The sequence below is a fragment of the Caretta caretta genome, chromosome 8 (genome assembly GCF_965140235.1).
Source record: "Caretta caretta isolate rCarCar2 chromosome 8, rCarCar1.hap1, whole genome shotgun sequence".
NCBI lineage: Eukaryota > Metazoa > Chordata > Testudines > Cheloniidae > Caretta > Caretta caretta.
In genome coordinates this window covers 93,485,543-93,497,766 of record NC_134213.1, presented here as the reverse complement: position 1 = coordinate 93,497,766, position 12,224 = coordinate 93,485,543, and the positions used below count along the sequence as shown (strand labels likewise).

Below are 12,224 nucleotides of genomic sequence, written 5' to 3'. Positions count from 1 at the left end.
AAGAAGACCTACCCCAAAGGACAAAGAATGTAAGCGACTTATACCACCACAAACCTTCAAATAAGTGTGCCAAATTCTCAAACATTGTTGTTCATATATATGTGTTGTTTGGTTAGTATTTGTAAAATTTGCAAATTGCCTGAAGAATACGAGGTCCAGTTTCTGGCAGTAATCTCAGAAGCGCCTATCTCCAAGCGACCATTGATGCATCAGACACCACTTTGTACTCAATGGCTGCAGCCAGTTCAATGAGGCAGTCTTGGTTACAGGCCCTGGAGAGCTGTATAACACAATCAAAGACCTTCCATTTGATTATTTGAAATTGTTTTCTCAAATGACTGGTAATGCCATGTACACCTTACAGACTCCCAAGCGACTCTCTCTTCTCTAGGAGTTTATATTCCAGCAACAAAAAGAAAACAGATCAAACCTCCGACACACTATCGATCTTCATTCTACCTGCTCAGACTTCAGGATCCTTCAGAGAGGAGATCTAAACCACCTAGATGTTGGACGTCAGCTTCGTCACCAGCAGGCTCTTCTTACCAGACTTCCACATTGAAACAGTCATTTTGATATTTTGATCAAGGACAGCACACCAACCACATCTCCACTCCTAGAGCCAAAACCTCCTTTTGGAAAGTGCCTCTATCTCTCTTTTGCAAGGCATGGTCTGAGATCACATAAGACAAGTGAGAGCTCAGCACTGTGAATGAAGGAGATCTGCAGCCTCCTCTTTGTGGGTTGGCCCTCCAGCCAGACCACTAAGGTCCTCCCCTTCTGGTGAACTCAGTCTTTCCAGACCTACTGTCTGGCTAACATCTCCAAGGCCCTTGCCACTTCCCAGTGGTGGCTGGTAGGGGAACCCAGGCCTGCCCTCTATACTGGGTTCCAGCCCAGGGACCCTATAACAGGCAGCCTTGGTCCCTGTCCCTGGGCTTCCTCCTACATATCTAGCTTCCTCCGTCTCTGGGTTTGCCAGTCACCAATTTCCTCCATTCCAGTGAGCAACTGCAGATTACTTCCCTGCTGCCTTTCCCAGCAGCAGCTGCCCCCGTCTGCGGGCAGCTACCTGGCTTTATATAGCCTCTTCCCCCATTCCTGCACAGGTGAGCCTATCCTTAATAGCTGCCTCCAGCCTAAAGCTCCCCTGCTTACAGACCAATTACCTGATTGGGCCCACCTCACCTAATTCAGCTCGTGCTGCGCTGGTGTGGGGAGCACACCCCATCACACCATGGCCGTACGCCCCTTTTATATCCTCTGCTTCGGGCATGAGGATGACAGGGTTGCATGCGCTGCCTGCTGTTACTGCTAGCAAAAAGTCTCTAACTTGAGTGCATTGGGCCAAGCGCCTACAGTGGAATGTATATGTGCACAATGCGTTTCAAAGTACAACAGCTGCTGTACGTACAGGGTAGTCTCCTTTTTTCTAGGACACAAAGAACAGGAGGACTTGTGGCTCCTTAGAGACTAACACGTTTATTTGAGCATAAGCTTTCGTGAGTCTTTTTTAGTTAGTCTTTGTTTTTGTTAGTCTCTAAGGTGCCACAAGTACTCCTTTTCTTTTTGCGAATACAGACTAACACGGCTGCTACTCTGAAACTTTTCTAGGGCAGTTTTTCGTTTATAACCATTACTTTTTTTTTTTTTTGGTCACTGCCACAGCCCCCTCAGCTTCCTGAAAGAATTCCTTTCAGCCTATGTAGTCCCTGTCCAGGGGAGGATAGTGTGCTCTTGTTTAAGTTTGGAGTTAAATATGCCTTTTTCCAAGTCTCTCAGCTTAGAGGTGGTGCTTTTTTTCACTTTTTTTTTTTAAATTTCAGTTGAGAGAATAGGTTGGTGTTTCAACAACAACAACAAATCTTTTACCCGTATCATTTTTCAATATATTTATCATCACACTGAAGAATGTTCACACAAGTTTTCAGTTACTAGAGTGTGAAATGCTAGCATTAGCCTAACCTCTGGATCAAATCTCTGAATCCATAGGGAAAAACTGAATGAAGTCCATGATGAGTTACAGAAAAAAGAGGCACTTTTTGCAGAGCTCCAGCCAGATGCAAATCAGAACTGTAAGTATCTTCATGAGGTTACATATTTGCTCCTGAAAGTATCTCTGTAGTCATAAGTGCCTCCATGCACGAAGTACCATTTTTATACCAGTTTAACTTGGAAAATTAAGGTAAACTTGAAACAGAAAAAGTGTGTGTGTGTGTATTTGTCCATTACAATGGGACTTCAGTCTTGGTTGGGACCTTTAGTACTAATGAAATATAAATAATTTCTTGTAAATAACTTCTCACCTGCTCTATCATTTGTCTCTCTCTCTCTAAATTATACTGAAGTTTAATTTGGCCTCGAACTCTTCAGGGGCCTAATGCATTACATCCTAAACACAATGCTCCTGGGGGAATTCTGCGCCAAAAAATAAAAATTCTCTGCAGACTATTTTAAAATTCTGCAGATTTTATTTGTAAAATAACACTACATAATCATGCCAGTTTCAATTATTTTGGTAATTTATTTCAAAGTGCCTGTCAGCAAATATGTCTGTAACAATACAGACACACACAAAATTTCCCCCAGGAGTGAAGAGTTAAAGAAACCTCTGTGACAATACAGTTCTTGCTTCTCTGTCCCCATCTCCCCCAGAGCCCACCACTCACACACCCTTTTCCCCCAGAGCCAAGCTGTGCACCCCCCCAAGTCAATACACCCAAACCCCCTAACTCCCAAAATGCAGCCCAAACACCGACACTCTCTCTTCTCCTCTCAGAGCCCAGTTGCAGGCCCCCACCCGGCCCAGATACCCGCACCACCTCCCCCCCAGAGCCCAGACACCCATCGCCCTACCCCTTAGAGCCCCGGGATCCAGAGGGAGAAAGAGCCTGATGCTCTTTCCCAGGCTTGCACAGAGTTTCCTGCGCGCCACCCTCTCCTTCCCTCAGGGCGTGTGGGGAACTGCAGCTGTGGGGGATCCCTCTAGCTCTCTCCCCCTCCCTCCAGCAGTGTCTTCAGTGTGTGAGCTGGGCTCTGCCAGGTCCAGCAGCCCCTAGTGGCAACCAGCAGCACTGCAGCCGATTTCTGTGGGAGAAAGAAAATTCTGCGCAAAAAACATTAATTTCCGCAAAATTCTGCATTGCACAGTGGTGCAGAATTCCCCCAGGAGTCATACAAGCAGAATATTGATGAAGCTTTAAAAATACCTAGTCTCTGTCATTTTGGTGTTTTTTAAAATTTTTTTTTTCTAAATAGCTCAAAAGATTGATGAGCTGGAGGCAGCTTTGCGTAAAAAGGATGAAGACATGAAAGCAATGGAAGAAAGATATAAAATGTACCTGGAGAAAGCAAGAAATGTGAGTGGTATATTTCAATACAAATAAAGTCTATCATCTCTCCCCTCCCCATCGCCCCACATCTATGAATCAGTGATGCTGACAGGCTTCTCAAATATCCTGTATTAAAAGTGGTTTATCTTACATTTTTAGGCCAAATTCCTTGGTTACTGTAACTTGCATGCAGCATAGTGTAGAATATAACTCCAAATATGAAGAGCTGTTATTGACACTTCCATACTAATTGGCATCTTCTGTCATATTTGTGTCCTTCATTTGGATTTCACTGTTGCATGTTTTATTTCCAGCTGAGATGTGAGGTTGCTGAAGATGAAACATCAAGCATAATATATTCATTTTCTTTGTACAGGTGATAAAAACCTTAGACCCCAAGCTAAATCCAGCATCAGCAGAAATTATGTTGCTGAGAAAGCAGCTAATAGAGAGAGACAAAAAAATTGAAGCACTGGAGGTAAAACTTCTCTTCTTGTTTTTTCTTTTTAAAATCCTTTGTGTGTCCTAAGTGGAGATCTCACTTGTGTGTGAGACACTGCAAAGAGTCTCTTTGATTCAGTTGCTTTTCTGTTACTCAAACTGCTCAACCTATCAAGCACAGAGATTTGACCTTGATTTGCTGACATTCTATCCTGAGGTGAATCTGTCAAGACTGTTCACGTATATACGTATTATAAAAGGTGTTTATTTTTAAGGTTACGTTTGTATTCCTTATGAAAAGTAATGTGAATGCATTTAAAACATCTCAGAGGAATTTAAACTAAACTGTAGTTTAATCATAGTGCTACCAGTGCACTATGGTAAATGGTAATCTGTATAATACCATGCACTGTCGAACAAAACGTATGACTTCTTAAGTATAATTTAGTCTGTTACATGTCATGTATGTATTTTGCTATACATGTCAGTTATGTATTTTGCTATAGTTATTAAAATAATATTAGAGACACTATAATATTACATGGGTAATACTAAAAATGCTGTTCCTAGTGATAGCTACTTGGGTAAATATAAAATTTCTAAACACAGTTTTTAAATCTTTAAGTTTCTGATCCTGCATTTGTTGTGCACTCCATATTCCCATTGACTTTTCTGTGTACTGACAGTAGACTCGGACCCTAGATTATTAAATCAGTGGGGATAATTGCTCATTTATGGCTGCTAATGCAGTGGAATTATGACTTTCTGAAATATTTGCACTGAACATGCTCTTGATTATATTTCCACAAAAAGGTTTCCTGTTTTCAGTGATGCATCATTTAAAAATTTTATCGGTCTGCCTTGGTAAGGGTGTTTCCTTTTCTTGCAATAGTCTATTATAATAAACAATTTCATCACTTTGATAGTCACTTTTGAAAATATATATAATTGTTTACGCTGTTTTAGTTGCGGTATTTGTATATTGCACTACTGTTTGTGTTTCTCAGTCAAGTCCTCTAAGGAGAGTGGACTGTGATAAAGTTTTATATAATTAGCTACACTTTTCAGAACTTTTGGGTAGTTAAGATTCCCTTGTCTATTTCTAAATCTGTTTAATCTTTCTCTCTAGAGTGAATGTAAGATTGCCAAGTTGCGTGATTATGAAGAAAAGCTAATTGTATCTGCATGGTATAACAAGGTGGGTCAAAACAATCCACTTGTATGTCAGTATGGTAACTTAAAAGTCAGAAGTACCCAGGATGAGCTTATAAACAATTTGAAACTATCATTTTCTTGCTGTCTTGATCTGTTCCATACTTACATCCTGTTTCATTGACTACTACTGTGGTGATTTTGAGACCTGGTTACCTTTTTAGGTGTGTTACAAATTTGATTACCTATGGGAGGAAAAACCCAATTCTGTACAGTTATCTTTGTACAGACATCAAGGATGAAGGCTAAAACAGGCTTAGCCTCTTCCTAAAACAATAACCTATATGATAGGCGGGGCTGTTAGCACCACCTAGTATTAAGATTGCCTGACACTTCCCATTAGAAACTCGTATTTTCAGTTTCTTAACAAGCTTTTTTTATCTGCCAAACTATCCATTGGGACTCAAATTCTGCGTGCTGAGTGACTGCCTCACGCGGAATTTTTTTTGGAAAGTTTTTTTCAACCAAAACAATTCAGATATTTGTAAGAACAAAGTTAGGGAAAAATATTTTGCTTCAGTCTTCACTAAAAGGGTTAATGGTATCCAAATACTCAACACAAACAATATTAACAAGGGGAAAGGGAATGCAAGCCAAAATAGGGAAACCGGTTAAAGAATATTTAGATCAGTATTCAAGTCGGCTGGACCTGATTAAATTAATCCTAGAGTACTTAAGGAACTAGCTGAATCAATCTCTGAAGCGTTAGCAATTCTCTTTGCAAATTCATGTAGAACAAGTGAGATTTGGAGAGGACTGGAGAAGGGCAAACATAGTAGCTATTTTTAAAAAGGGGAACAAAGGCGACCCGGGAAATTATAGACCAGTCACCGTAAGTTGATATCTGGAAAGATCTTGAACAAATTATTATGCAATCATTTTGTAAGCACTTAAAGGAAAATAGGATTATAAGGAATAGCCAGTATGACTTTGTCAAGAACAAATCATGCCTCGCCTACCGAATTTCCTTCTTTGGCAAGGTTACTGGCTTTGTTGTTGGGGGGAGAAGCAGAGGATGTGCTATATTTTGATTTTTTAGCAAGGCTTTTGTCACAGTCCCATTTGATGTTCTCATAAGCAAACTAGGGAATATGGTGTAGATGAATTACTGTAAGGTTGCACAACTGGTTGAGAGACCGTACTCAAAGTGGTTATCAATGGTTTGCTGTCAAACTGAGAGGGTGCATCTAGTGGGGTTCCACCGGGATCAGTCCTGGCTCTGATACTAGTCAGTATTTTCATTAAGGACTTGGATAATTGAGTGGAGAGTATGCTTATAAAATCTGCAGATGACACCAAGCTGTGAGGGATTGCAAGCACTTAAGAGGACAGGATTAGAATTCAAAACCACCTTGACAAATTCAAGAATTGGTCTGAAATTTACAAGATTAAATTCAGTAAAGACAAGTGCAAAGAACTACACTTCAGGAGGAAAAATCAAGTGCACAACTACAAAATGCAGAATAACTTGCTAGGCAGTAGAACTACTGAAAAATATGAGTGTTACAGTGGATCGCAAATTGAATAGGAGTCAACAGTGCAATGCAGTTGCGAAATATCAATCTGAAGTGCTAATAACATTCTGAAGTGTATTAACCAGAGTGTCATATGTAAGACATTGGAGATAATTGTCCCTTTCTATTTGGCACTGGTAAGGCCACAGCAGTACTACTGTGTCCAGTTCTGGGCACCACACTTCAGGCAAGATGTGGACAAATTGGAGAGAGTCCACAGGAGAGCAACAAAAGATGATAAAAAGTTTAGAAAACCTGATCTGTGAAGAAAGGTTAAAAAAGCTGGGCATGTTAGTCTTGAGAAAAGGTGACTGAAGGAGGACCTGATAAGTCTTCAGATATGTTTAGGGCTGTTGTAAAGAGGATGGCGATCAATTGTTTTCCATGTCCACTGAAGGCAGGACAAGAAGTAGTGGGCTTGTAGAATAGAATATCAGGGTTGGAAGGGACCTCAGGAGGTCATCTAGTCCAACCCCCTGCTCAAAGCAGGACCAATCCCCAATTAATCAAGCCTGACCTTAAAAACTTCTAAGGAAGGAGATTCTACCACCTCCCTAGGTAACGCATTCCAGTGTTTCACCACCCTCCTAGTGAAAAAGTTTTTCCTAATATCCAACCAAATGGCTTACTCTGCAGCAAGGGAGATTTAGGTTAGATATTAGGAAAAAAACTATCTAACTGTAAGGGTAGTTACACACTGGAGTAGGCTTCAAAAGGAGGTTGTGGAATCCCCATCATTGGAGGTTTTTAAGAACAGGTTGAACAAACACCAGTGAGGGATGGTCTAGGTATACTCGGTCCTGCCTCAGCGCAGGGGGCTCAACTTGATAATTAACTTCTCAAGGTCCTTTCCAGCCCTACATTTCTATTATTCTGTTTTGCAATGTTTACCCCCCCCAAAAAAATCTGACTTTTTCCTCTCAGAAGCTCTAGTACGCCCATACTTTGGAGTAGGATCTTGAACTTTGGCACAGGGCTGGCCTTTGCGTTAGGGAATATGCCTTTTGCTGTTTCCGTGAAAATGCACTCAAATTTGGTTAAGTTATAAGCCTTTGAAATGTTTCAATTCCCACGTACTCATAGAGAAGACTTCAGCAGCTAAAATCTCTGAACTCTAAAGATTCTGTCCTCATTGAGCATGCTCAAGACCCTCACAGTTCTTCCATGTGGCTAGGGAAAGGAAAGGAGTAGATTGGGACAAGAAGACTGGGAGTGGTGAGGGGAAAGAAATTTGACTGAAAGCCGGGAATGGGGGAGGGAGTGGGAAAAGGGACTGGGACATGCAATTCAAAACTTCTGCTGCTTTTGATTATGTGAAAAAAAATCTCATTCACTTATTTTATTTCTTCCCAGAGCCTGGCTTTCCAGAAGCTCGGCATGGAATCCAGACTGGTGGCTAGCAGTGCCTGCAAAGACCCTGAGTCGTGCCCTCCTGGACGCTCTTTCCTGGCACAGCAACGATATGTCACCAACGCCAGGCGGAATCTCTCTATTAAAGTACCTAATGCAACATCGGATTAAACCACAAAGGAAATGTTTACACTAAAGTGTCCTTAAAATATTTTGTGGCTTCCATTGTAACTACCTGGCCGAGGAAGAGGTTGTGATGCTAGGCTTCAGCTATTTTAACATCAACACTGATTAAATACACAATGGTAAATTAATTTGGTGAATGGTTTCTAAAAATCATCAGCACACGTAGTCTACTAAAGACTGTTGCACCAGCGACCTTTTCTAAAAAGCAGCACTTAGATGGAAGTAGATTTGAATAACTGAAGTATGTGTTTACAAGCACAGCTTTAAAGATTTATATTTGTTTTCATAATATATTGTACATAAATACAAAAAATTGACAATATATATTATATTTAATATTTTTAGTCTGGAATTGACTGTTTTTTTTAACAGAACAATTTTATGGAAAACATCAGAAAATTGATAACACTAGGTATATTTACTGGGTTCTTTATAACATAAAAAAAAATCAGTCCTTTGGCTAGAAGAGTCAATAGTTTTAAAATGATGATGCATTTGTGAATCAAGAGAATTTTGGCATTCCAAAACTGTTTAGTGACTTCAGGACTTAACTTTTAAGACAGAAGATATATCACTATCTCAATCAAGAGGCAGAAAGTTTCAGTCTACTTAAAATGGTAACTACTTCATTTGTTTGTTTAAATTTGTGTGTATACTTCTTAAGGAAAACCTGTCTTTAAGGTGCTGAATTCACTAAAGCCAAAAAGTCTGTTGCTTTGAATTTAATGTAGTAGTCAATAATGTTTTTTAAAAAAACCCTTTTAAAATGTAGTTGTATTATATAATTTTTATTACAGTCTTTGGGAGAGGGGAAATCCCTAATATTTATTCAGTTCACTTAGACAGCTTTGCGCATAGAAATCATTCTCATTCCTCAGGTTTTTATATATTTTCTTTAATTACTGTGAACTAATCACATCAAGCAGACAGGCTAGTGGAGATATCATTGTGCATGGTTAGTAACGATTGTTTGGCATGGAAAAGATAAAGGTATAAGACATCCGGTATTCCAGACCTCGGAAGATGAACATAGCTAGATGGATTGGTGTGAAATTTATTAATCGTAATTTGGGATGTTGCAGATTATGTACTATATGTATTTTATGACTTCTAAACAAAACTTTGTACTTTTGGATAATTTAAGCATTCTATCCAGATGTCTAGACACTCTTTCCTTAAACCCATTTATTAGATCATTTTAACAGTAGCTTTAATAAAAATTTGTTTCACACCTATCTATACAACACTTCAGTTGACATTTGTTTACAAAAATGGCTATTTTCACATCAAAAAGCACGTTTAAAAAAGACTTGAATTTTCCATGATCTTTATAAACTGACTAGACCAGTTTTGTCACATCAATAGTAAAATAACACAGTGAATAAAATCTCAACAGATTTAAAAGAAACCTAATCTAGCAAACTAAGGTAAAGATGTGAGGCTACCATACCTATCTGTAGCCCAGTATAGTAAACACAATCACGTGCTTGGATTAAAAGAATGTGTGTATCTTTTCAATATTAAAGCCATATTTATTTGAAAGCTGGACTCAGTTTTGCTTGCAAAATTCAAAAATAGGTCTTTTTGAGTTTGTAATGAAATATGAATTTTGAGTAGCTTTGCATTTCATTAGATACTTCACAAGCCCTCTAAAAAAGGCTTATCTTTTGATCTCTTGCTGCCCGAAGGTCCTGATAGTTCTGGAACTTGACCTCCTGCATGATTCCACAGGAAAAGTCTGTCCACTTGTTGAGTTTGTTTCTTTAAAAAGTGTTTTGCTCTCTTTACAGTATTATAAATATCGGCATTCAATTTGATTTCCTCCTAAAATGTTTATCAATAGAGAAAGCTGAAATCTAACCGTATACTACACTTATTTGTAATAAATATTCTAAATGAATTATTATTTTGTCTTTCAAGTTCTGTCCTGCAGAATTCTGTGCTTCTGTTGATGTCTCTTACTGATGCATTGATATTGCTGGATTGTGTTTTCGTATGTTTCTAAGCTTTGATTGCCTACTAATATTAAAAGTGGGTGGGTGGGTGGGGAGGCAACTTTTGCAGATGTCTTAGCATGACTCTTATGTTTAAAGAAAAGGAGTACTTGTGGCACCTTAGAGACTAACCAATTTATTTGAGCATGAGCTTTCGTGAGTCTCTAAGGTGCCACAAGTACTCCTTTTCTTTTTGCGAATACAGACTAACACGGCTGTTACTCTGAAACCTGTCTTATGTTTAAAAAGTTTAGTATTTCAGTATGTTCTTTGTCAAATGTGGAACAGAACAATCACGAATAGCATTGAATAGGTGTTTTTCCCTCTCAATGCGATTTCACAAACATGGTAAGTCTTGAGCTTCCTTTTGAAAGCACTCATTTAGAATATAGTCCTAATGGGTTCCGTCATGTGTATCACATTAGTGGTGCAGTGTCAATATCAGAAATCAGGTGCTAGTAGGAATAGAACCCTTTCACCAACCCTTCTCAAAACTGCAGACACCAGTTCCAAAGAACCTGAATAAGGAATATGATCCCTTTTACTTCGCTGAGGCTATGTCAGCTAAGTAGCAGTAAACATTTTAGTGGTTACTCAAGGACAACTTGGATTTTCAGGGAAGGATTATCTGTATGAGGGATTTATGGGATGGCCATCACTATGTATTTAGCTGTCAGCTGAAATTTTACTTACAATTATTGGAACTGGTAAAGCAGTATGTCACTTCTTTAGCATCTATTCAGGGCTAGTCAGAAGTTATAGAAGAACTATTTTCACAGGTCTGGTTAAATTTGGACCTCCACCTGCGAGTGAGGAATTGATCAACAGACCTCAGTATTGGATCACGAGCCATTAATGTACTATTCATTTCCTCTTGTTTTAAGGTGGTATAATAAAAGATGCAGTAGGATTAACCTTTATATTGAGCATGTTTTGAGCATCTTTATTGATGGCACACTCTTTAGAAAAGTGGTGAATTATTTAGCTACAAATTACTGAGCTATGTACAATTGGTATTGTGTCACAGATTTACTTAGTGTGGACAATTGGGGTGATCCAGAGACTAGGGCTATTTGCCATCTTGTGATAAATCTAATTTATGTTGTGTCCAGATGTCACAGCTGTAAATGCACACAGATTATTAAGTGAGATAATTGACTCCTGTTGTATTTCTCCAGTACAGCTAATAAAGTTGGAAAGAAGTAACTTTCTAATAAAGCTGGTAATATAGATCCAGTGATGAAAGAAAAAATGTCCTTTGCACCCTACATTGTAAATTACTAGAGCATTGTTTCATGGATGATTTTGGGGATAGAGAGTCTACCTGGTGTGAGACCATTTAATTTAATTTAATTTGTAATAAGATATTTGTGTGGGATTAACTCTGCCCCTTTGGTTGAAATATGGTTTTTCTGGTGGTTTCCATTAATAATCCTAATTTTGGATTAGTATATTTCTGTCATTCCTAGGTGTATCAGGCAGCTTTAACACACCTGTATTTTAAGAGATTAAGATACATTCAGTGAAATTAATGAAAATTTCACCCAGTATTTTTTCTTAACAAGAAATATGCAAAAGTATTCTGTTTTATAAGCATTTACTTTGTGACAACTAGTAAAAGCAATACTAATGTTTTAAGCAGTCATAGATTAGGAATTTTTTTTAAAAAAAGCCCAAATGCTACTTAGTTAATGGTGAATGATAAAGTAACTTTCCCAAATCTTTTACTTTTCTTTCCACTTGTCCGACCAGGTTTGAGGTTTTTGTATCAATGTCTAAATCTTCTGTTTTTAAAACAAATGTAAAAACTGTGTTATCACATAGAACTGGGGAAAAAATTGCACTAATTTTTAAACTCTGGTTTTATTCTTTCTCTGGAAAATATTCTTATATTCACATAAAGATTTTTAAAATGAATTCAGTGGTCTCTTTATTTTAAGTACTGCATTTAGTAGTCCTTATACCGTAAACTCTTTGTAATAGGAGCCATGTCTATCCCTTAGTTTGTACAGTGTCCTGATCCGCACCTTTGAGTGCTGTCATAATTACTGTGCTTAAAATGTTTGTAGTTTACAAGCTATAGATTTGTTTAAATCAACCTCGAGCTCCTCGCTCTTGCCATCAGAGTCCTGCATAACTTAATTCCTCCTACCTTTCTGCTCTTGTTTCCATTCAAGCTACATTACTAACTTTTC

General features: G+C 38.5%; 1 protein-coding gene across 2 annotated transcripts in view; it reads left to right on the top strand.

The window, feature by feature from the left end:
• The window catches only part of HOOK1 (hook microtubule tethering protein 1), a 64,521-nt gene extending 54,586 nt beyond the window's left edge, over nt 1-9,935 (top strand). For both annotated transcript variants that reach the window (XM_048859623.2, XM_048859622.2), the window contains exons 18-22: nt 1,993-2,075; nt 3,259-3,359; nt 3,709-3,810; nt 4,903-4,971; nt 7,853-9,935. In XM_048859623.2, the coding sequence (XP_048715580.1) occupies nt 1,993-2,075; nt 3,259-3,359; nt 3,709-3,810; nt 4,903-4,971; nt 7,853-8,020 (523 nt within the window). In that variant the 3' untranslated portion in view covers nt 8,021-9,935. The remainder of the gene's footprint in view (nt 1-1,992; nt 2,076-3,258; nt 3,360-3,708; nt 3,811-4,902; nt 4,972-7,852) is intronic.
• Nucleotides 9,936-12,224: the final 2,289 nt, after the last annotated feature.